The 21,768-nt window shown below is 39.6% G+C and overlaps 1 protein-coding gene across 5 annotated transcripts in view; it reads left to right on the top strand.

Moving 5' to 3' along the window:
• The window catches only part of ttc3 (tetratricopeptide repeat domain 3), a 29,051-nt gene that overhangs the window by 613 nt on the left and 6,670 nt on the right, over positions 1 to 21,768 (top strand). For 2 of the 5 annotated variants that reach the window (XR_008566386.1, XM_054755300.1), the window contains exons 2-30: positions 976 to 1,082; positions 2,268 to 2,319; positions 2,462 to 2,621; positions 2,710 to 2,791; positions 5,800 to 5,853; positions 8,674 to 8,806; positions 9,827 to 9,912; positions 10,100 to 10,194; positions 10,264 to 10,326; positions 10,435 to 10,489; positions 14,100 to 14,271; positions 14,357 to 14,387; positions 14,451 to 14,568; positions 14,752 to 14,788; positions 15,053 to 15,255; positions 15,332 to 15,478; positions 17,481 to 17,561; positions 17,725 to 17,834; positions 17,911 to 18,037; positions 18,522 to 18,641; positions 18,733 to 18,834; positions 18,895 to 18,987; positions 19,084 to 19,151; positions 19,804 to 19,946; positions 20,079 to 20,399; positions 20,466 to 20,735; positions 20,824 to 20,867; positions 21,466 to 21,519; positions 21,623 to 21,693. Coding sequence is in view for 4 of the 5 variants with exons in the window: in XM_054755300.1 (XP_054611275.1) it covers positions 987 to 1,082; positions 2,268 to 2,319; positions 2,462 to 2,621; positions 2,710 to 2,791; positions 5,800 to 5,853; positions 8,674 to 8,806; positions 9,827 to 9,912; positions 10,100 to 10,194; positions 10,264 to 10,326; positions 10,435 to 10,489; positions 14,100 to 14,271; positions 14,357 to 14,387; positions 14,451 to 14,568; positions 14,752 to 14,788; positions 15,053 to 15,255; positions 15,332 to 15,478; positions 17,481 to 17,561; positions 17,725 to 17,834; positions 17,911 to 18,037; positions 18,522 to 18,641; positions 18,733 to 18,834; positions 18,895 to 18,987; positions 19,084 to 19,151; positions 19,804 to 19,946; positions 20,079 to 20,399; positions 20,466 to 20,735; positions 20,824 to 20,867; positions 21,466 to 21,519; positions 21,623 to 21,693 (3,188 nt within the window). In the remaining variant the exon portion in view is untranslated. The remainder of the gene's footprint in view (positions 1 to 975; positions 1,083 to 2,267; positions 2,320 to 2,461; positions 2,622 to 2,709; positions 2,792 to 5,799; positions 5,854 to 8,673; positions 8,807 to 9,826; positions 9,913 to 10,099; positions 10,195 to 10,263; positions 10,327 to 10,434; positions 10,490 to 14,099; positions 14,272 to 14,356; positions 14,388 to 14,450; positions 14,569 to 14,751; positions 14,789 to 15,052; positions 15,256 to 15,331; positions 15,479 to 17,480; positions 17,562 to 17,724; positions 17,835 to 17,910; positions 18,038 to 18,521; positions 18,642 to 18,732; positions 18,835 to 18,894; positions 18,988 to 19,083; positions 19,152 to 19,803; positions 19,947 to 20,078; positions 20,400 to 20,465; positions 20,736 to 20,823; positions 20,868 to 21,465; positions 21,520 to 21,622; positions 21,694 to 21,768) is intronic. The other 3 variants (XM_054755302.1, XM_054755303.1, XM_054755301.1) reach the window with 2 other exon arrangements.

The raw sequence follows: 21,768 nt of genomic DNA, 5'->3' as shown, positions 1-21,768 counted from the left end.
CCCTGTTGTTTGTGTGCTTCTTTTACGTTAATTACTCGTTTAAGACAAATCAGAAAAACTATTGCCCATGGGCCATATACTGTCTGTTGAGCTTTTTAATCCAGCCCGCGTAACGTTTCCAATTTAGTTTTTTAAAACCAGTAACATGGAAGCTGGAGATATGGTTTACACTGTTTTTTTTAATTACCTTGAGTCTAAAAACTATCACATTAATTCCAGTGTTTTGTCAAGATACAGACTACACATTACAATTATATGGGGGTCTTTCCGGTAATCATAGGGACTAAATCACAGCAGCTCTAGCAAGAGGAGACTTTGATACAAAGCACTGTTTTTTTAAGCAAAAGCTGTATAGAGGACAAAGATGCAGATTCTGCGACTAAGTTAAGCAAAAAAGTGCTAATATCAGATTATTTTTACCCTCTTAGAGATTTGTCGTGTCTCAGTTTAGCTGTGTTTTTGCTTGAGGTCGAGGAAGTAAACAAGACTTGCACATACTCTTGATGTTAAGTGTTTCATATTGTAAATCCCAAATCCTTTATTCATTTACATACTAGGTGTCTTATTCAGTACAAACCTTTAAAATTAAGTTGTTTTTTTTTGAATGGATCACCATTATGCCCAAATTGAACATGCAACTGCCAGATGTTTAAAGTACTACTGAAAAAGGACACCCAAGCAGACTATATGACACTTAACGCTAAATTAAGACAGCTAATTCCAGGTAAACTGTTGCAATTAAATGTGTTGCATTTTAGATATGTGGATAGATGTAGCCTTGCCCCGCTTGTCTGTCAGATGGGTTCATATTTTTGTATTGAAAACCAGACGGTCATTGTTGCATCAGAACAAGGTCTTTTCGACAATAAAGCTGCATATGCTTCCGCTGTGCACCAATCGAAAACACTTTCAGTGTGAGTTAGATTCCCATTTTGCATAAGTGACATGGCTGTAAGTGTTTTCTTTTTCTTGCAGATTTGGAGAAAATGACCGACTCAGATTCTGAATACACAGACTGTGACGATGACTCCATCACAGAGATTGAGATTGTAAATTGTCATCAAGCATTATGTCAACATACAGTATGTACACTGTCTCCCAAAAGTGGGTACATTGGAACCTTGGTTGGCATCATTAATTCATTCAAGAAGGTCCAGCTCTAACCGAACCGGATGTCAACCAAATCAATTTTTCCCATAAGAAATAATGTACAGTACAGGCCAAAAGTTGGACACGCCTTCTCATTCAATGCGTTTTCTTTTTTTTCATGACTATTTACATTGTAGTTTCTCAAAACTATGAATGAAAACATGCGTATATAATTATGTACTTAAAAAAGTGTGAAATAACTGTCATATTTTAGGCATATATTTTATGTCTTGGATTTTTTTTTTTTTGGTAGCACTTTGGTGTTCTCTGTGAGCTTCATGATGTAGTCACCCGAAATCGATTTCACTTCACAGATGTGCCTTGTCAATGTTACCTAGTGGAAGTTTTTGCCTTATTAATGAGGTTGGGACCATCACTTTTTGTGTGTGTGGCCAAACTTTTGGCCTGTACTGTAAATCCAGCTAATCTGTGCCAAAAATGTTAAAACACATTTGTATAGTGTTACAATTATCGTTTGACATGTAGTAAACAATCCCAAATTCATGTAAATACATAGAAATTATGAAAGAGAGGCATAAATGAACATTTATGGTTACTTTTAATTGAAGACGTGATTCCTTAATGTGACTGTCTCTAAAGATGTAATGTGGCAGCAAAGTCAGCCGCCACCCCCTTCCTGGTTTGTCACGAGTTATTTTGCGAAATCAAGTGTTTCTCACATAAATACTGTAACGCAACATGGAGCTACAAAAAGTTGCAAGTGCCAGTGTTTTGGTAAAGATGAGAAACTATTGAATACAAGAAATAACTGACAAAAAAGGAGGATGGTGTCTGTAATGTGTCTTGCTGTAACATCGTGTCTTTGGTAGCATCATGGTCTGGGGTTGTGTGAATGCTGCTGGCACTTGGGGAGCTGCAGTTCGCAGGTGCACTGACTTGTACTGCCAGCTATTTAGACTAAAGGATATGTGTTGATAGCACAGCTGTATAAAGTGTACTGACTAAAGTACATCCAATTTTACTTTCCATAGTATCGTTCCTTGAGAGGATGTAATAAAATGTGAAGGCTGTAGTAACTTTTGTGATATACTGTACATCTATAGCCATTTTTTTCTTTTACATATACAGTGTGTGTGTGTTTTATTATCTCCATTCAGACAACAAAGGGGATGGGAAATGATCCTGCAACCACCACAGCCTACCCTGCAGGTAAAATACAACTATTACGCCGATAAATATAGATTTAAACCTTTTGATTTCATAATCTATGACTACTTTTAAGTGAGTGAAATGTATATACTAAATTCTGGAAACTACACTGTACCTTGCATGTATTTTTGTGTATTTTTAGTTATTGTTTTTGCACAATGGGACTGCATCCCCGTCGATATCAGGAAGGAGGCAGCACATCTGATGAGGCTCCACAATTTCTGGGTGCACATTCTGCTGCGGAGCGACAGCCCCCACAATGTGGTCACCTGGGCTAAAGGCTTAGGGTTCATCAATCCATTGTAAGCAGAGGATATGTTCTTGTGTGTGATGTTATTTCATGCTCAAGATTTTTTTTGTTGACAATTTAATGTCCTGTGTCCTGTAAAGGGACCCGACCCATTTGAGCCTGAGGAACCTACTCAAGATCGAATCCCTGGAAGCGATCTTCCGAGCTATGGAGATAGGAACTGTGAGTTGACCATTTTTGATTGTACCTGCTGCCTTTTTTTTTGGGGGGGGGGGGGGGCTTTATTTTCTTGGCCTTCAAGTCAAATTTATTTGTACACCGAGGGGCCAAAGATTAGGCATGCTATGAGAGCATACTATGATTTTTTTCTGCATATTTTACAACTCAAAAGATTTATAAATGTGAAGCCTTATTGAATTTAATCATATCTACTGATTTGTATTTGTATCATGAAGGGGTAGTGTGGCTTATATTGAAAATTCCAAGATTATATTCACATTTGTCATTATACATGCACATCTGAAGGGTAACAAAATCTAGCTTGGCATCTAGCTAGAAGTGAAATAAAGGGCAAATGCAAAATTACAATATGTACAATAATAACTGTGAATGAATGTACATATAGGGGAATCTTGTATTGTATTGTATTGTACTTTATTAATCCCATGTGGGAAGTACTCTGGGAATATGGGCTACCGGACCACCTCATTCAGGCGGTTTGCTCACTGTATGACCATTGTTGGAACTTGGTCCGCATTGCCGGAAATAAGTCGTTCCCAGTGAGGGGTGGACTCTGTCAGGGCTGCCCTTTCGCTGATTCTGTTCATTACTTTTATGGACAGAATTTCCTGGCGCCGCCAGGGCTTTGAGGGAATCCGTTTTGGTGGCTGCAGGATTGGGTCTCTGCTTTTTGCAGATGATGTGGTCTTGCTATCGTCATCGGGCTGTGATCTTCAACTTTCACTGGGTCAGTTGTTGATGAGAATCACCACCTCCGAGTCCATGGTACTCGCTTGGAAAAAAACAGGTGGATTCGTTCGCAGTCTGCAGAGATGCGGTCTCTGCATCGGTCCTTTGTGGTGAAGAGGGAGTTAAGGCGAATGGCAAAGTTCTCAATTTACCGGTCGTCTACATTCCTGCCCTCACTAAGGTCATGAGCTTTGGGTAGTTACTGAAAGATACTTTATCTCCAAGCATACTTTATCTCCCAAGGGAAATTCACAGGACAAGATTGTGGGTACAAGCAGCCCAAATGAGTTCTCTCTGTAGGGTGGCTGAGCTCTCCCTTCGAGATCAGGTGAGAAGCTCTGAGTAGTACCATTGCTCCACTACATTGAGAGGAGCCAGATGAGGTGGCTCGGGCATCGAGTCAAGATGTGCAGGACAGAGATGTATATATGAATGATATAATATACAGATTATGGACATATTAGTGATGAAGGATGCTGCGGCCATTTTGATTTTATTTTCATGAAAAGTATATATTTTAAAAAGGTTAAATACTGTATGGTTTATGTAAAGACACGACTGTTTTAGCTGGGCCTGTCACGTGAAGTTTTGCTGGACAACAATTGTCCTACAAATTATTGCAGATAATTTATATTGTTAACATGATTTTTTTTCATTAATATAATGATAGTACATGGCATAATAATGCAAGTGCATCGTATCATAAGCAATACATTTTAATTTCTGAAGAGTTTTTAACATTGTACTTGGAATTTCAAGAGCTTTTAAATAAATTAAACTTAATAAACAATTAAATTAAATGGAGTCTCTTTTAGCAAAAATTGCACTTAAATAAAAATTACAATCATAACCAAAAGCAAAAACAAATAGACCCTGTTTCTGTTTAGAAAAAAGACACTTCAATAAAAACCACCCACAACAATAACAAATAAAATGGAGTGTCAAGTCTCTGTAAACAAAATTGCACTTAAATGTAGTTGAAAACTCTTGAGCTTCCGAGGAAACATAAAAACAAACAAAAAAATAGTTCCCCAGAGTGTAATGATTATAAAAAATACATCAGCAGAAACCAAACGTAACGTGTCTCATGGACACTACGCCATATTTCCCATTTTGAATCGGTGTCACTCTTGTCATTGTCTGAATCTTGACAAAAAATGGAGAAATATCTGAAGTTTACATTGTGTGTCAATGCCGACGTCAGCTCATTTGCATATACGCTTCCTTGATTCACTTTTAGCAACACTGTGTGGAATACGCTGTTTACGTTTAATGAGGTGTAACGCTTTGTTGGAGTTTGGTCGAAGTACAAAAAAATGTGTTTGGTGCAAAATGAGGTGTTATACTTTGTCACAAACATTTTCATGTCACATGACGATTTGCAAACGGGCTGAAATTGACATCAGATGGTGTGTTATGCACAACAGGCACAAAGAAAGTACCTATTTGTAATACACGACCCACACAGCTAGCAAGCAGTGCACGCCTCTCCTCATTAGGACAAAGCGACTGAATGACTGACAGGAGGGTTAACTCTCTCCGTTCATTCCGCTATAGAACCAACGTGCCCAGTTGTTGAGACAGTGAACAGAGTGAACTCTGTCATCCAGCCTGTTTGGTAGAGAGAGGAGGAAATCTAACATGCATGCACATATCAATATATCAAGGCCGGCGAAATGATCAAATTAGTTTTTATTTATTGTGCGGTTAATTGATTTATTATCATGACAGGCTTAGTTTCAGTGTTACAGGTGACAAAGCAAACTAGTTTTAGGTCATGTAATTTTAAATTATTGAATTCACATCAACATTTAAGCTTTTTGTTGTTATAATACACCATGTTTCCTCTCTTCCCCCGCCTTTTTTTGACTGACTCATAGCATTGCTGTTGTTGTGTATAGCTCCAGTTCACAGCAAAAGTTATCTCAAGGCATAGTTTTAAAACAAACCAAAAAAAACCCACACAAGCAAGCGCTTAGGCACTGAGAAAAATAGAGGGATAATGGCCCCTTACTAAGGTGACACAAATTACATTGGTACAATGCTCGACCCATTGAAGTTACTGTATGTTCATGTTGTGCCCAAGTGGTACTTGACATTCCTGTGCACTGAGTGATTTGTGCTCCCAGTGTCTAGATAACTGTCAAGGTTGTCTCCTCTATAAATGATCTGTGCTCTCATGTGTTTCTAAGCTGTATTTAAATGTTTTAATCTGCTCTCTGTCTGTTTTTAATCAACAAGTATAATACTTTTTTTTTCAGTTTAAAAAGGACTTCACAAGAGATCTAATCTTGATAAGTACCAGGTTTAGTGAAGTAAGTAAACATACGTCTTTGTTCATCTAACGCACACACAATGAACAACTTCATGCTTTCACCTTTATTCTGCACTGTACTATGTGGCTGTTCACATGAGGCATTCGAGCCCATTACGTAAACCTTAGTGTTCAGCGCTAATGTAGTCAAGCCGTTCACGTACCCCCTACGGCACTGATAAATAAGTACAGTAATCATCCTACATGTCTTTTATTCCAGTCTGATGTTGGCATCCTTCCATTTGAATGGGTTGAATTTCAGCTTCACTTTTTTGTCCACTCCGGATGGCTGTTATTTAAGTCTGCATATTAATACCAAATTGAAGGGGAAAGTCACGTTAAAGCATGATCAGAAGTACAAAAATATTGAAGCCCCATTTTCGGGGGAATCCACACTCGCAGTGACAGGTTTTCATGGCTGCGCCGTGTGGGGATTGGAACACCAATATAAATCATCTCCCAAGATGAAACACTCTTAATGCACAAAATAATCATCAAACTTGTTCATTGCTCTGTCACACAGAGCAATGAACAACTTCATGCACTGTGAGGCACACTCGTAATTGTGTTAAGTGCAAATTGTTTTTCATTTTTATTCACAAACCCCTTCACAATTGGCATATCCCTGGGGGTATGCGTACCCCACTTTGGGAACCTAGGCCCCTCGGCAATCTGCGTACCCCTGTACAGCATTGATTGTCAAACTGTGGTTACAGTACCACTGGTAGTGCACGGGCTTCATCTTGTGACAGTCAGGAGTACCGGACATACAGTGCCTATCATAAGTATTCACCCCCTTTGATGGTTTACCCTTTTGTTGCTTTCATAAAACAATCATGGTCAATAAAATGTAGCTTTTTTAACAAAAAAATATTGGAAAAAAAACTCATTAATGTCAACAGATTTCTATAAAGTAATGTTAATGAAAGACAATTATATAAATTAAAATAATTGTTTGCATAATTATTCACCCCCTTTTTAATTGAATGGTCTAATTCAATAGAGGTCCATCAAATTGTTGCCAATAGTCTCACAATTAGTGAAATGAAGATCACCTGAGTGGTGTGGTTGTGTTTCAAGTGATTGAGTTGTAAAACACCTGTGTCTGAAGGGTCCAGAGAGTGGTTGATCAGTATTCCTGGCTACCATTACACCATGAAGACAGAAGAACGCTCTAAGCAACTCAGGGAAAGGGTTATTGAGAAGTACAATTCAAAGGGATAGTTACAAAAAAATTTCCAAGGCACTGAACATCCCTCGGAGTTCAGTGAAATCAATTGTCAAGAAATGGAAGGAATATGGCATTTGTGTGAATCTGCCTAGATCAGGCCGCTCTCGTAAACTGAGTGACCGTGCAAGTAGGAGACTAGTGAGAGAAGCCACCAAGACCCCTACAACTACTCTGAAGGAGTTGCAAGCTTCAGCTGCTGAGATGGGAGAAACTGCACATCACAAAAAACACACCATCCCCACTGTGAAGCATTGGTGGTGGCAGCATCATGCTGTGGGGATGTTTCTCAGCAACTGGACCTGGAAGGCTTGTAAAGATAGAGGGGAGAATGAATGCTGCAAAATACACTGAAATCCTGGGGGACAATTTTTTTTCAGTCTGCAAGAGAACTACGTCTTGGAAGAAGATTTATTTTCCAGCAAGACAATGATCCAAAACATACTGCAAAAGCTACACAGGAATGGTTACAAAAGAACCAGGTAAATGTTCTGGAGTGGCCGAGTCAAAGCCCAGACCTCAATCCCATTGAGAATTTGTGGCTGGATTTGAAAAGGGCTGTTCATGCCCGATACCTACGCAACCTGACACAGCTTGAGCAGTTTTGCAAAGAATGGAGCAAAATTGCAGTGGGCAGATGTGCAAGACTGATTGAGACCTATCCACACAAGACTCACTGCTGTGATTGCAGCCAAAGGTGCATGTACTAAATACTAACTTGAAGGGGGTGAATAATTATGCAAACAATTATTTTCATTTATATAATTTTCTTTCATTAACATTACTTTATAGAAATCTGTTTTCTTTGACATTAAAGAAGTTTTTTTTTCCCCAATATGTTTTTAAAAAAGCTCAAATTTATTGACCATGATTGATTTATGAAAGCAATAAAACCATCAAAGGGGGTGAATACTTATGATAGGCACTGTATTTAAAATTAAAAATAAAATTAAACATATACAATACCGGTCAAAAGTTTGGGGACAAGTTCTCATTCAATACAACAAAGAGGTGTTTTCAAACTTTTGACTGGTACTGTACATCTGGAATAAGTGTACAAATACAAATTAACAGAAGTTGTACTTATGTTGTACTTACTTAATGTAATTCAAATATATGTATATAATTTTTGTGTGCAGAAACATTGTTTAACTAACTGGAAATTAAAACAAGTATGAATACGGGTCTACAGTACTGGTCAAAGGTTTGGAGACTCCTCATTCTGGCGACTGGTGCTGTACATATTGAATAATTGTACAAATACAAATGAAGTAACGAAAGACAGGCTGAAATGAAAAGCTCCTGTGCTGAAACATGAACTCCCTTCATACGCCATAAGACTATTTGCTGCGCGTGCTAGTCATATAATCAAAGCTAAACCGTGTTGGCAAGTGGAAGTAGTGAAAACTGTGGCACATGCAAAACAAAATGTATATTTATAATTGTCATGCAAGAGCTACAGACAACTTATTTATTGTAAACATTAAAATCTTAGGTAAAATTCCAAGATGTTTGCTCGCTGTTAGATTTCCAAGGGTCCTTTTGTTGTAGTAAGTGGTCTCTAACAGTTTGTATATTTGTTTGTGCTCTCAGCAATGCCCAGGTGCTTTCGAGGAAGCTCTGGAATGGTTAGCATCGACGGAAGAGCCTGACATCCGGGCTCGTGTCCTGCATCTGGGTCACGTCCACATGTGCTACACAGCCTTGCTCTTCATTTTCAAAGAGTGTAAGACGCACGCCGGGATATGATCGCTAAGATGCTGTTGCTGGCGGCACGCTGTGTCACCAAGATGTTGTAGTGTACAAAAAGCAAAGAACAGGGTTCTTACACAAGTATGCCAAAGTATGGAATGTATGGACATTTTCCAAGACTGTTACTACTGTTGTTTTTCTAAAAGATAAAATTATGAATAACTTAAAAAGAAAAAGAAAAAAAAAGTATCAGTTTGTTTTTTTAAGGTGCTTCTAAGTTGATGCCCTCTGCTCTTATCCTGCTCCAACCGTTTGGGCTGGAAATTATGGTGACATAATGGTATTCATATTCAGAATATTGAAAAATGATTAATTCCTTAGTTTATTTACATGATACTAGGGCTGCCACTACCGATAATTTTATTAGTCGATTAATCTGAAGGTTGTTTCAGTTAATCAAGTAATCCTAGACGGACCAAATCAATATGAAAAAAATGGCGTTAGTGGTTTGGTCCGAGAAATATCAGAAAAGTTTGAATAAAGATAATAGGTCTGCTTTCATGGGTGACTAAGGAAATACATTTTTTCAAAAATCACATTTGAGCAGCTGAAATCAGGGCGTTTACATTTTTAAATTAGAAAACGTTTAATCAAGTACCAAAATAGCTGTTAATTTAAATTTAAATTTTAAATTCAATTTAAAGTATGTTTGAGTTGCTGACATTTTAAAATTTCCTCTTAAACCAGGCACTCACATTTTGTTCTTTTGTTGTTAGCTGAGGATTTGATCATAGCTAAAGGTTTGTTATATAAAAAAAAATATATTTGAGAAAGGCCTACTTTATTTTAGCGGTTATTTTTAGATACGATGTCTTTTATGTGCATCTTGCATGAAGCTTTAAAATTTGAAAATAAAACAACTTTACATGCATATTTTGCTCTGAATTTGTTGGTCCATATCGCCCTGCCCTTACAGTACAAGGGAGCCTCTGTGTCAGCAGAGCGTTCTGGGCTGCTTGATGTGAGTCACTAAAAACCTCTTAACTTTTTTCAGATGCACATTTCATCTTCCGAATGGCAAAAAACCTGGAGCGGACTATGGCGGAGCTGCGAACCAAGCCTCCCGAGTCCCTCCTTGCGGTAAGTTCACATGAACTCTGGAGGACATCTTGCCTGCCTAATGTACGCATGGTTTTACAAAGCAAATCTTAATTGATTTCCTAATAGTGCCAATATCCAATTTGCATCTACTTTGAAGTGAACCACATCTGACCACTGTGCTTCCATTTACTGATATCTATTGTTATGTGCTGCCTTCCTCATACAGGCAAGTGATGACCTCAAGAAGCAAGGGAATGATCTGTTTCAGAAGCAGAAGTATGAAGAAGCTGTGGACATTTATTCCAAAGCCATCAGATGTTGGTAAGTAGTGGGCATGTCTATGAATATTTTATTTACAGGGCAAAATTCATTCATTTTGTTCTCTTAAAGCCCTGAAAACTACGTTGTCTTTGCCAATCGGGCGCTTTGTTACATCCGCTGTAAGAAATACCTGTAAGTACATATAATCTATACATCATTACACATGTGCCCTGGGAAAAAAAGTGTGGTTGTACTACTTAATGGCAAGTTTTACTCATGCACGGTGGTTTGCTCTTGCAGAGAAGCTGCTTTTGATGGAAAACGAGCTGTTCTGATAGAACCACTGTGGGCGAAGGTACGTCTGTCTTCAGTTTTATAAATGTTAAGTTTGATGTTTCATGTATGTCACATACAGCAAGGTAATGTTAAGGAGCGGGACCGGAGGGGACCGATGTTACTATAGCTATATTAGCTACAGTGTGAACATTACACTTTGCAATTTAAAAGCAACATGGGGCTGCACGATTCTGCAAAAAACAAACTTGCAATGTTAGCTGCCGCTTGTCCATTGTTGTGTGTGTTCCAGTGTTTACATGCATGGATGAAGACCACTACGCTGCGAGAGTGTTCGCATCGCAGCAGTTTTTATTCGCACACTGTGGAACACATTCACAACAATGGACAAGCACAGCGCACAGTGATACGAACGGAGAGAAAATAGCACAGAGCGATTGAGAGGTCTGACTCTTTAGTGGGCAACGGTTTTGTGGTGCTCTTTTGAACACATATTGTGTTGAAAAGCAAAATGCTTAGGAGACCCCAGCAACTAGCCGGAACTGTTTTAGAGTTGGTGAGAAGACTGCAGCCAGATCATGAACAACAAATAAGACATTATACGGAAAAAATGGCATTGAAGGACTACTGGTTGGCTAAGATGTCCTAAAGAAGGAACCTTCTTGAACGCCTGTTGTGATGAGATGGAAGCTAACCCACTAGATTTCTAAAGTCTGTGCTGAGCAGTTTGCTACCATAACACACTCATCCACTTAACATCTCACTTCAGACTGGAACATTTCCAAAGGCCCTAAAAAACGCTGTCATTACGACTCTTCTGGAGAAGAACAGTCTTGATGCCACAATACTATCGTCCCATATCACATCAAATATCACACAAATGATATCAGTCTGAACACGGATACAGGCAAAGTCTCAGTTTTAGTTCTGCTGGACCTGAGCGCTGCCTTTGACACAGTTGACCATGTGATCTTATGACAGAGGTCAGAAAACTGGGTGGGACTCTCTGGTACTGCTCTAAACTGGTTCAAGTCTTGTCTGGAGGACAGGAAGTACGTTGTTGGAATTGGTAGCTGTGTCTCAGACCAAATGGCTATGACCTGTGGGGTTCCCCAGGGGTCAATCCGGGGGCCCCCTAATCAATCTGTACATCGTTCCGTTAGGCAAGTTAATACGCAGCTGCAATGTGTCCTACCACAACTATGCAGACGACACTCAGATCTACGTACGTTATCACTGTAGGTGAACATGGTCTTGCAGATTTACATTGTCACTGCATCAAACAGATCAGTGTGTGGATGCAGAAAAACTTTCTCCAGCTAAGCTCTGACAAAACTGAAATCATTGTTTGTGGCCCACAGAAACAAAGAGAAAGTGTTAGCCACCTCGAGACTCTTTCTCTAAAACCTAATCATCAGGTTAGAAATCTAGTAATAATGGACTCAGCCACATTAAATCAATCATCAGCAGCTTTTTACCACCTAAAAAAACATTGCCAAAGTTAAGGGAATAGTGTCTAAACCAGATTTAGAGAGACTAATCTATGCCTTTGTCTCCAGCAGGCTAGACTACTGTAACAGCCTTCTCACCGGGCTCTCTAAACGAGCTGTAAAACAACTGCAGTACATCCAGAATGCTGCTGTCCGGGTACTGACTAGAACAGGAAAATATTGCCATATTAGTCCAGTACTCAGGTCTCTGCACTGGCTTCCTGTCGATGAGAGAATCGACTCCAAAACAGCTCTGCTTGTGTACAAGTCAGTTCATGGTCTTGTGCCAAAGTACATCTCTGACATGTTAGAGCCACATGAACCATCTCGGGCTCTGAGAAGCTCAGGGAGTGGTCTACTGCAGGTGCCCAGAGCCAGGAATAATCACGATGAGGCTGCATTTCAGTTTTATGCTTTCTGGAACAGATATGCAACAATCCTCAACTTTGGCAATGTTCAAATCCACACTTCTATTCAACTCTGCATATGACAAAAGTATTTTATCTGCACTCTCCAATTTTAATTTGTACTTTTTTTGTTTTATGGAATTTATGGAATTATATGTGGTGATTTTAGTGATTTTATGTTTTATGGAATGATTTTATGAAGTGATGTTACTGTTTTCTGTAAAGCGCTTTGAATTACTTTTTGTACGAATTGGGCTCTGTAAATACACTTACCTTGCCTAACATTAAACATCATGAAACCCGAGATACAAATATTATTGTATTAATCGATCTAGGAGAAAGCCTGTGTGAAGGCCTCTGTGAGATGGTTTAGAGATGAGGGTACATAACAAGTACAGCAACAAGTACATAACGCAACACAGTTCCCAGTGGAAGAAGACATATCTGGCAGCATGACAACCAGACAGTGTTATTGCTTGGTGAATAGTGATGAAAAACCTGCACAGAATGGGATAGCTTACTAGTCAAAAACAGAAGGAATCCTACATCCGGCCCTGGAAAGGTCAAGTGACTAATCGCAGTAGAAAAGTACTACCGCCCACCACATGACCCTCATGCAGTGCAATGAGGGAAGCACAGATGGAATGTGGCTAGATTTGACATAAAAATTCACCTGTAGCAGTGATGCCATTAACTGATCGACCTTTCAGCACAAGCTGAATCAGCAGTACATTGGATCCAACTGATATGCCAATCTATTTTGGAATTGGAATCGACAAAGTGGCGCACATGTGTCAAAGTCCAGTTGAATGAAACAAAAGAGCCATTACTAAAGTGCATCGCAAAGCCACAAGGACTATGATGACTGCTGACGAGAGCTGGTCAATAATAGACATTATCATTTGAAATTCATATCTACATTGGCCATCAAGGTGCTGCAGCTGCTGTGTTACCTTCATCCAAACTGCATCCTTGGTGCCATGTTTCAGGTTTCACACCCCACATGGCCTTGTTAATTGCTAAAGATCACAGATTACATAGACTTGGTCCAATGGTGGAAGCTGCTCTGTACTTCCCTGAATGGGTACAAACAGTTCAGTGGAATTTCTTTTGATATTAATGACGAGGACAGGCGGGTCAAGTTTTAGTAACACATAATACCCAAAAATTATTGCCTCTTAGCAGGAAGTAGTACGACAAGTACCTTTTGCGTGTGTGGTCTGAGCACAAAAAACAGGTATGATTTGTTAAATTACCACAGTCAGTACGTATCGAGCTCAACCCACACATTACTCTGCTGTATGAAAAACAATATCCAGTGAAACAATAGGCTGTGGAAGGAATATTGTCTACTATTGAGGGTTTGATAGCTGCTGGGGTCTTACTCAAATCCACATCAGCTTATTCAGTCAAGAAAAATAATCACAATCTAATTTAGAGCTCCCATATCTGTAGCTGACTGGACCAGGATTTATTTTAAGATGTGTAGCGAAGCCTGCTCTTTAACAACGCTGTCCTCTGTCTTTTAGGTTAGAGATTGTATCGCCATTTTCCTTCATGATGTTCATAACTTCAAAAGCGAAAAGTGAGCGTTTAAGCACCTCTTCTCATAGTAGTAAAAGTGAGGGAAATGGTAGATTTTTGTCACGTTTCGTGCTCATAAATAGGATCCCGGAACACAAATTACTATTGGAACATCATTAATTTAAAAAGTCACTAGCGTCTCTAGTGTGCTTTTCAAAATGACACTGACAAGCTGAGAGTTTGATTCCAGGGTCATTACCGCTACTGCGAGGCCCTGTTCTTGTTAGGCGAGGTCAACATGGCCATCACAGCCAACAAGTCAGCTCGGAATCTGTGCAAGAACGACTATGAGGGAGTCAAAGACCTGGCGCAGCAGCATCAGAAGTTTATGAGTGAAACGTTGGGCAACACAAGTAACAAAGGTACACCTACAGTATCTGTCTATAAGGTGGATTAGTTGAGCAATCGGTGGTTGGACAAAACTCAGACTTGTGTTTTCCTTTACAGCGGAACCACCAAAGAAAGGTCAAGGTTCGAGGTAAGTGCATGTTACGAACGCAAATTGTGATCCTTGAATGAGCATTTTGCGTTTTAATTCCAGTAAAGCAGTGCCCATTAAGAACTCAAATGCAGGGCAACCACAGCAACTGGTGAAAGGAAAAGGAGGTAGTCATAAGAATAAGACAAAGGCGGCGGCAGTTGCAGCCTTGCAATCAAAGGTGAGTGAACCCTCACTGCAATGAAACTAGGCGGTCATGCATGACATGCACAAGCAAAACTTGGCACGCCCTGTTGTGAAATGATGTGCCCATTTATCTACATATCTTAGCAACAAAAATGCTTGTCATCTGCAAAGCTGCTTTGAGTTTGAAATGAAAGTAAACTCCCTTCTGTCTTTCCAGGTGACAGGAGGTCAAATGAACAAGGAGAACCAACACGGTATGTTTGAATTGAAACATCTTGTTGCTTTATGTATTGTTATTGTTTGTTGAGATTTTTTTTACATGGTTTGTTTATTCTTTTTTTTATTTTTTTGAGTGTCCAACTTCCTGCTTTGTTAAAATGCAAAATTATACAAACACTGCTAACGTTTTTTTAGACCTCGGTGGAGTCTTTTTATTTTTATTTTTTTATCCTGGTTAAGGGATGTGATGTTTGGCACTCTTTACAGTACATAAACCAATTAGGCTTTTGTCTTGAAAGCAGGTAAAGGGGAGACTGTACCATCAGTGGCGGCAGTTGCCACTGAAGAGCCCAAAATGCCAAAAAAGATGACGGCACCGGCAACCGCCGCAGCTAAAGAGTTCAGCACACCAAAGAGGACGATGGCACCGCAAGCCGATAAAGAGCCTGGAACTCCCAAGAGGAAACCCAAGAGCATGGAGAATCAACCCAAACAGCAACAGGTAAAAGGTGATTAAGTTGGAGTCCAAAGGAAATCCCAACAGTAACAATGTTGTTGTGATTGTGTTGTGCTTGCAGCCAGTCGCCACTAACAAAGCTGCCGTGTGCAAAGAGTTGAGGTCTCTTGTGGATGACGCCCACACAGCCCTAAGCAACCTGTGCAGCTACAACGCCGAGCAAGCCTTCGGCCAGGCGCTGGTCCTGCTGGACACCAGTTCACACAAGGTCATCAGAATCTTCATTGTCATTATGCAGAAGTACAACAAAATCGTATGCAGAGAGATTAAAATGTAAAACGAGACATTGCCTATGTGCATGTGCTGTATTTACATGTACAAATGCTTCTTGGTTTGTGGCATTCCAGAGCCATATAAAATCCGTAGACTGTCTCCCAAATTCAGTTTTATTTTTTCCCTAAATTGAGTGGCGGTGGTGTAGTGGCAACACAGTCAGGAGATCGGGAAGATCTGAGTTCGAATCTCCGATCAGCATCTGTGTGTGGAGTTTGCATGTTCTCCCTGCGCGTTCGTGGGTTTTCTCTGTGTACTCCAGTTTCCTCCCACATTCCAAAAACATGCATGTTAGGTTAATTGGCGACTCTAAATTGTCCATAGGTATGAATGTGAGCGTGAATGGTTGTTTGTCTATATGTGCCCTGTGATTGGCTGGCGACCAGTTCAGGGTGTACCCACCTCTCGCCTGAGGTCGGCTGGGATAGGCTCCGGCATACTTGCGAACCTAGTGAAGGTTTAGTTTCCCACCATAGTGTGTGCTGTTTGTGTCAATGAATAAAATGTCTATTAATGAAATGCAAAAGTCCTTACATTTATTGATGCAATACATCATTGGACAATTTTGCCCAGTATTTCAGAAACGGATGTAGCTTTGCTAACTTTTCAAATGGGATGTCAGCCTCTCCACACATTGCTATGAAATCCTCAACAAACTCTGTCCGTGCTTGTGGCTAAAGAAGATGTAGTCGCTGATACAGATTAAATTGATTACATTAACGTTTCATTAACATTTTCAATTTCCGCAAGATTCCACATTTGACAGTAGATTATTATTGGCCAATAATTGGCCAATGTGGAAATTTTTGAGCCCTACATTTCATGCTATGCTGTGATTACATATGCCCCCCACTATAAATTAATTTTGGCCTGTAAATACGAGCCTCGTTCGAGAATTAGTCAAAGTGTAATGTGCCACAGAACAATACACTATGTGCTCAATATTGGCTGCTCTTGTTTCAATTGGCTGAAACTTGTGAAAATCATTAAGGGTAAAGATTGTATTTTAGGTTACTGTCCACTGAACCACGCCAAAACAACATTAGCAAACTCAACTGTCCTCTCTGCGTGCGCGCACAAACACACACACCGACACACCGTCAGGACACATTTAGACATTTGGAAATCGCCACACTCTTAGCACTACAATACACACAACTGCCGGAGCCAATCCTATGAAAGCGATAGTAATGAAGTGTAGTGGCCTTATTGACATTGAAGGGTTGCTAGTGCTTTGGCTTTGGCTTTTATTTTTATTACGGTTTCATTTAATTCTTGTTTTAATCGGGGTGTCACAAATCTTGTGAGATTAAAACATGAGAAGATCTCTTGTTCAAGAAAAAATCTAAACCAAAAGGAGTAGAAAGCTAACTAAATGGACTAATAACACAATAAATGAAAATGAACTCTATAATTTTGCCGGCCTCAATATATTACCAAGTTCATGTGCGTCTGCAGAAGAGTGCAACGTAGTACAAATGAAATTACTAGATTGCAATATATTGTCATATTTTTTTGTATATTTTAAATGTACTTTTCTTAAGAGTAATGTTACAATCTCTGCTAATATTCACTGCTTTATTGTATTATATGTCCTTCATGTGTTCCATGTACCCTGTTGGTGACGTAGGAGTTAAATATATAATCGGAAACACCAAAACTCTACTTATATCACAGTCTAGGAACGGAACTCGTACGTAACACAAGGACCACCTGATGACTATGAATAATCTTTTTTTTAATGTAAATAGAAGATGCCTATATAGATAATAGGAATAAAAATGTGATATTGTAAGGTTGATGAAAGTGACAGTGATTCTGTGCTTTCTCAGTTTGTTGTGGCCTTTTATTATCCTACACTGTCTAATGGTGCAGTAGCCCATTAGTCCAGACCTATATTTTACACCCCCTTGTATTTTTATTTTTTTTTTAAACAGGACCTTGGACTTTCAGCGTTAGATGTGCAGATGTTGCTTTACGGCCGTGTGTCAGCCCTGACAGAAATTGGCAAGCCCGAGGTAACTCCAGCAACCTAAACAATTGCAGAATACTAACTGGGATACATCTGTACTCGTCTTTTCAACTATATGATGATTCAACATTTAAAAAAATGGAAAAGGTGGGGAAAAAAACCTCAGACTTTGAATATTCTCAATGGAAAGTTTTCTCTTTGTACAACAGGAACTTGCAGAAGCACGACGACTCTTGGAGAAGATCAAATCTTATGAGGAGAGGATTTTTCAGTGTTTGGTTTACTACGCCCACGGGAGGCTTTATCTCAAAGAGAACAGGCACATCTCAAATTGACATTGCATTTTGTGGCACTTTCAACCACCGTCAACTCATGTTTTTGTCCTCTCGCATCAGATTTGCTGTTGCTCAGGAATACTTTGAGAATTCTCTGCAGATGGTGAAGAATCGGATAACCCCGGGTATTCTCACCTGGCCTCTAACTAAAGAGATTGTTAAAGAAACCCAGCTGGACCATTTTAATGTAAGATGTGGAGGATTCAGACATTTTGTACCTTACCATAAATACTCTAATTACAGCCGAGGCTTCCGAAATGGAAAGACTCATACATTTTAACTGATAATGATTTAGAGTACATGACAAAGTAGAAAGAAAACCGCAAAACTCTGTGACCACATGGTTATTTATTAACAAGTATATTGAACAACACAGCAGACAACAGAACCAATGTTGTAATAGTGGTAAGGCTCAAACTGCAGCGCTCAGCCAGAAATAATAGCGCTGACTACTACTACTAGTGGCCTACTGCTACAACCTGTCAATGCTTTTTTTTTTTTTTTACTGGGGACTGATATGAGGTTATTTGCTTTAGTAGGCCATGCACCCAGTGACTGTAGGAGAAAGTGTTGAATTTAATAGAGGCATTAATTGGAGCATTTGCGGTAACTTTGCCACCTGAGTATTGAGGTCTCTCCTTTAAACTAAATTCTGTGTTCTCATTTTATAGAAAATGTTGGAGGATTCTATAGCTTTATGCAAATTTCCCCCTTTGCCTGATGCCACTTGTCGACTTGGGAAATGCCTCGGCTCTTCCAAAAATGTTTACTTCACTGACCCAGATTTTAAAGTAAGTGGCAGCAATTTATAAAAAAAAAAAAAAAGAAGAAGAAGAAAAAAGGAGAAAAAAGACGTGTTAAAAAATAATTTTTTACTTTCAGGGCTTCATTCAGATAAAGTGCTGCCAGCAGTGCCTGATTGAATACCACAGTGCTTGCTGGAAGATGCTGAAGACATCATCGCCTTTTGAAAAGAATGATAAGGTAACGGTCAATAAAGGCTCCCGTGGAGATGTTCTTTAAACACAGTTGTTTTTCATTTAGGATTTTCTGGAACAACCATGTCTGACTCCAGACTGTTGTGGTGAAATCTGTAGCATCAAAATCATTGGCCCAACAGGCCTGGTGAAATGTAAGGTAGGCATTCAGTTTTGGTGCATGAGAGTTGCTGTTTGATTGTTCGATGTTTTTTAGTTGTTTGCATTGACCCGATCCTCTTGGTTGTCTTGTCAGTTTGAAAGTGACATTGCAAAGCCGCAGACGCAGAGGAAGCCAAAAGTGAATCAGAAGTCTTGTACTCGGTAAGCTGTTTTTTTCCTGTACCTTTTTTTCAAGTTGATGGTGATGTTTAATAATACAGTTGAACCCGTTTGTCGATAACTCGTCTGAGCTGATCCAAGTCATTAACTCCCGGTCCACTGTGGTATTACTAAAATGTGTCCGCTTAAGTCCATGTTGGCAGAAAATTGGAGACCCGGTCTGTTATTTCAACATGTGTTGTATCATTTGTTAACTTGATCATTATTGCTTTTTTGTACAAGCAGATTTGTGGTTATGTCAAAATTAATAAAACAAACCGCAAAAGGAAAGGAACTGGCACATAGGCAAGTTTATTTATAGACCACACTTAGAATACAAGGCAGTTCAAAGTGCATTTCAGACAAGGTAAATAAAATAATTCCATAAACAGTCTTTCTAAAATCATTGTTATTTCTCTATTTAACAAAATGCTCCCATTTAAGTTTTGCACGAATGGACGAAAACGATATCAAACTACAGTATATCAAATTGATATCAAATCTATTTTTTTCCCTGATGTCTCCCGCAAAAGTCACAAGAAATGTGCAAGCAATGGCTATTTTTAGCGATGTCAACGGATTCTGCTGTAATTAAAAAAATAATAATAAAAGAAAATGTTTAAAAAAAAAAAAAAAAACTCACCTGGAATTTCAGAGTGAAGAACTTCAAGTCAAAGGAGGAGGGTCACCTGAAAACAAAGAATAATCATAAGGTGACTTGTGAAGAGACGCAGACTATTGGTGAAGAGATTCTACCGGCCAAAAACAGCAACTCCGTAGCACAGAGCCAGCAGCAAGGTACAGTGTGCACCATTGGAGCTTGCTGTCTCCAAACAGCTGACTTCTGCTTGATTTCTGCTGTGTACAATATTACATTAGCTACTAAAGCAAGCTAACTTTATGCCACATTCTGTCCTCTTGTGTGGTCAGCCTGGTTGCTGTACCGGGATAGAGTACTCCTTCAGATTAGCCAGATGATGCATCTGCTCCGCCAGGAAACAGGTCTCTCCGTGTCAGCCCTGAGCACCGGCCTAAAGCCCTGGCTGGAGCTGGACTCGATGCGGGGGAACCAGCTGGCCGGGAAGATACTCAACTGGCAGCAGGAGCAGCTGGGGACACTGGATCAAGCTGTGGAACTGTTGCTGGAGAGGAAGAATCGTGTTTGGGCTCGCGTCTTCATCCAACTGCTGTCCAACTCTTTGGATATAAGCGTGGAGCTCAGTCACTGGGCGGGCCGGCTCAACGATGCGGGTACATTAGTTGAGTTATTTGAGTGATGACTATACAGCTGGTGTTTTTGTTTTTTATATTATGCAGATCTGAATGCCGCAAAGTCCTTCATTGAGCGCAACGCAGACCACCTGGAGGAGCTGGACCTGACTCTGCTGCTAAGTTTTGCTCCACTGCAGGAAATGATTTCCAACAACATTGTCACGAGCCCAGAGTTTACTTCAAATAAGGGCCTCAATAAATATGTGAGACGGGCTGCACCGCATGAGATGAGACTCTTTATATGGACTCTGGAGGAGCATAGGGACCTTTACGTCTCGTGTAACATTTTACTGGATGAATATTTTGATATGATTGGTATGTATTTACATATCTACAACCCACGTCTTTTTTTTTTTTTTTTGACCTGTCACATTTGTAACTCAACTGTTTCTGTGTTTTCCAGATGGACACTGTTCAGTTCTAAAAAAGTCTGATCAAAATCTAAGTGTAAGACACCCAGGACACATTACTGTAACTGACATAAATTTAGGTGCACCTGCACCACAAAATTTCAATCACAAATTCTACCCTGACAAACCAAAATACATTTTTTTTCCTCATTAGATGTTGCGTTTCAGGAACCTAACGGCCTTTGTGTTATTTAAAGCCATTTAGTTCACCGTGTTATATAATTATTCTGTTCTAAAAAAACAAAACAAAACCAAAACATTTCATTTAGCCCCCGAATATCCTTTGGAGATCTTAAAGGAATAGTTTGGATATTTTGACATGAAGTTGAACGTCATCCCCATCAGCAGTGTAGTACATCAACACTGACTTACAACTACCCTCCACCACCACAATTGGTCCTGTGACTCCAGTTCTGTCACTCTTGATGATGTACATTGCTGATGGGGATTGCATACAACTTAATGTAAAAAAAAATAAAAAATCCAAACTATTCCTTGAATAAAAATTGAAATTGCCCCTGATTTTCATCCTGCATTAGGTGGTACAAGTGTACCTAGTGAAGTGTGGCAAGTACTGAAGATATCTTGGCCGTTGAAAGTGAAATTGAAATGACATATGAAGTGTTTCATTTCAGAGTTTTCCTATGGGTGTAAAGAGTCGAGGCCGGAAGAAGAAGAAAGAGCAAAAGGTTTGAAGATAATAGATGTGTTTCGTTGCCAAATCTTGGCAAGCAACACCCACACATGCTTTAGGTCATCTCCAGTAGGGATACACTGAACTTCTCTCCGCAGGGTCTTCCTGTTGTTTGGTCCGGGTGGCAAAGTTTAGTGCCAACAGATCAGTGGGATGAAGAAGATCCGATGTAAGTTTGCACTGCAGTTAGTGGCAGGCCGTGTCGCCTGCTGAGTTTTCATAAGACTGCCCCGTTTTTCCTGTC

The sequence above is a fragment of the Dunckerocampus dactyliophorus genome, chromosome 16 (genome assembly GCF_027744805.1).
Source record: "Dunckerocampus dactyliophorus isolate RoL2022-P2 chromosome 16, RoL_Ddac_1.1, whole genome shotgun sequence".
NCBI classification, from domain to species: domain Eukaryota; kingdom Metazoa; phylum Chordata; class Actinopteri; order Syngnathiformes; family Syngnathidae; genus Dunckerocampus; species Dunckerocampus dactyliophorus.
The sequence above is the reverse complement of the archived record's forward strand: the minus strand, read 5'-3'. Positions and strand labels throughout refer to the sequence as shown.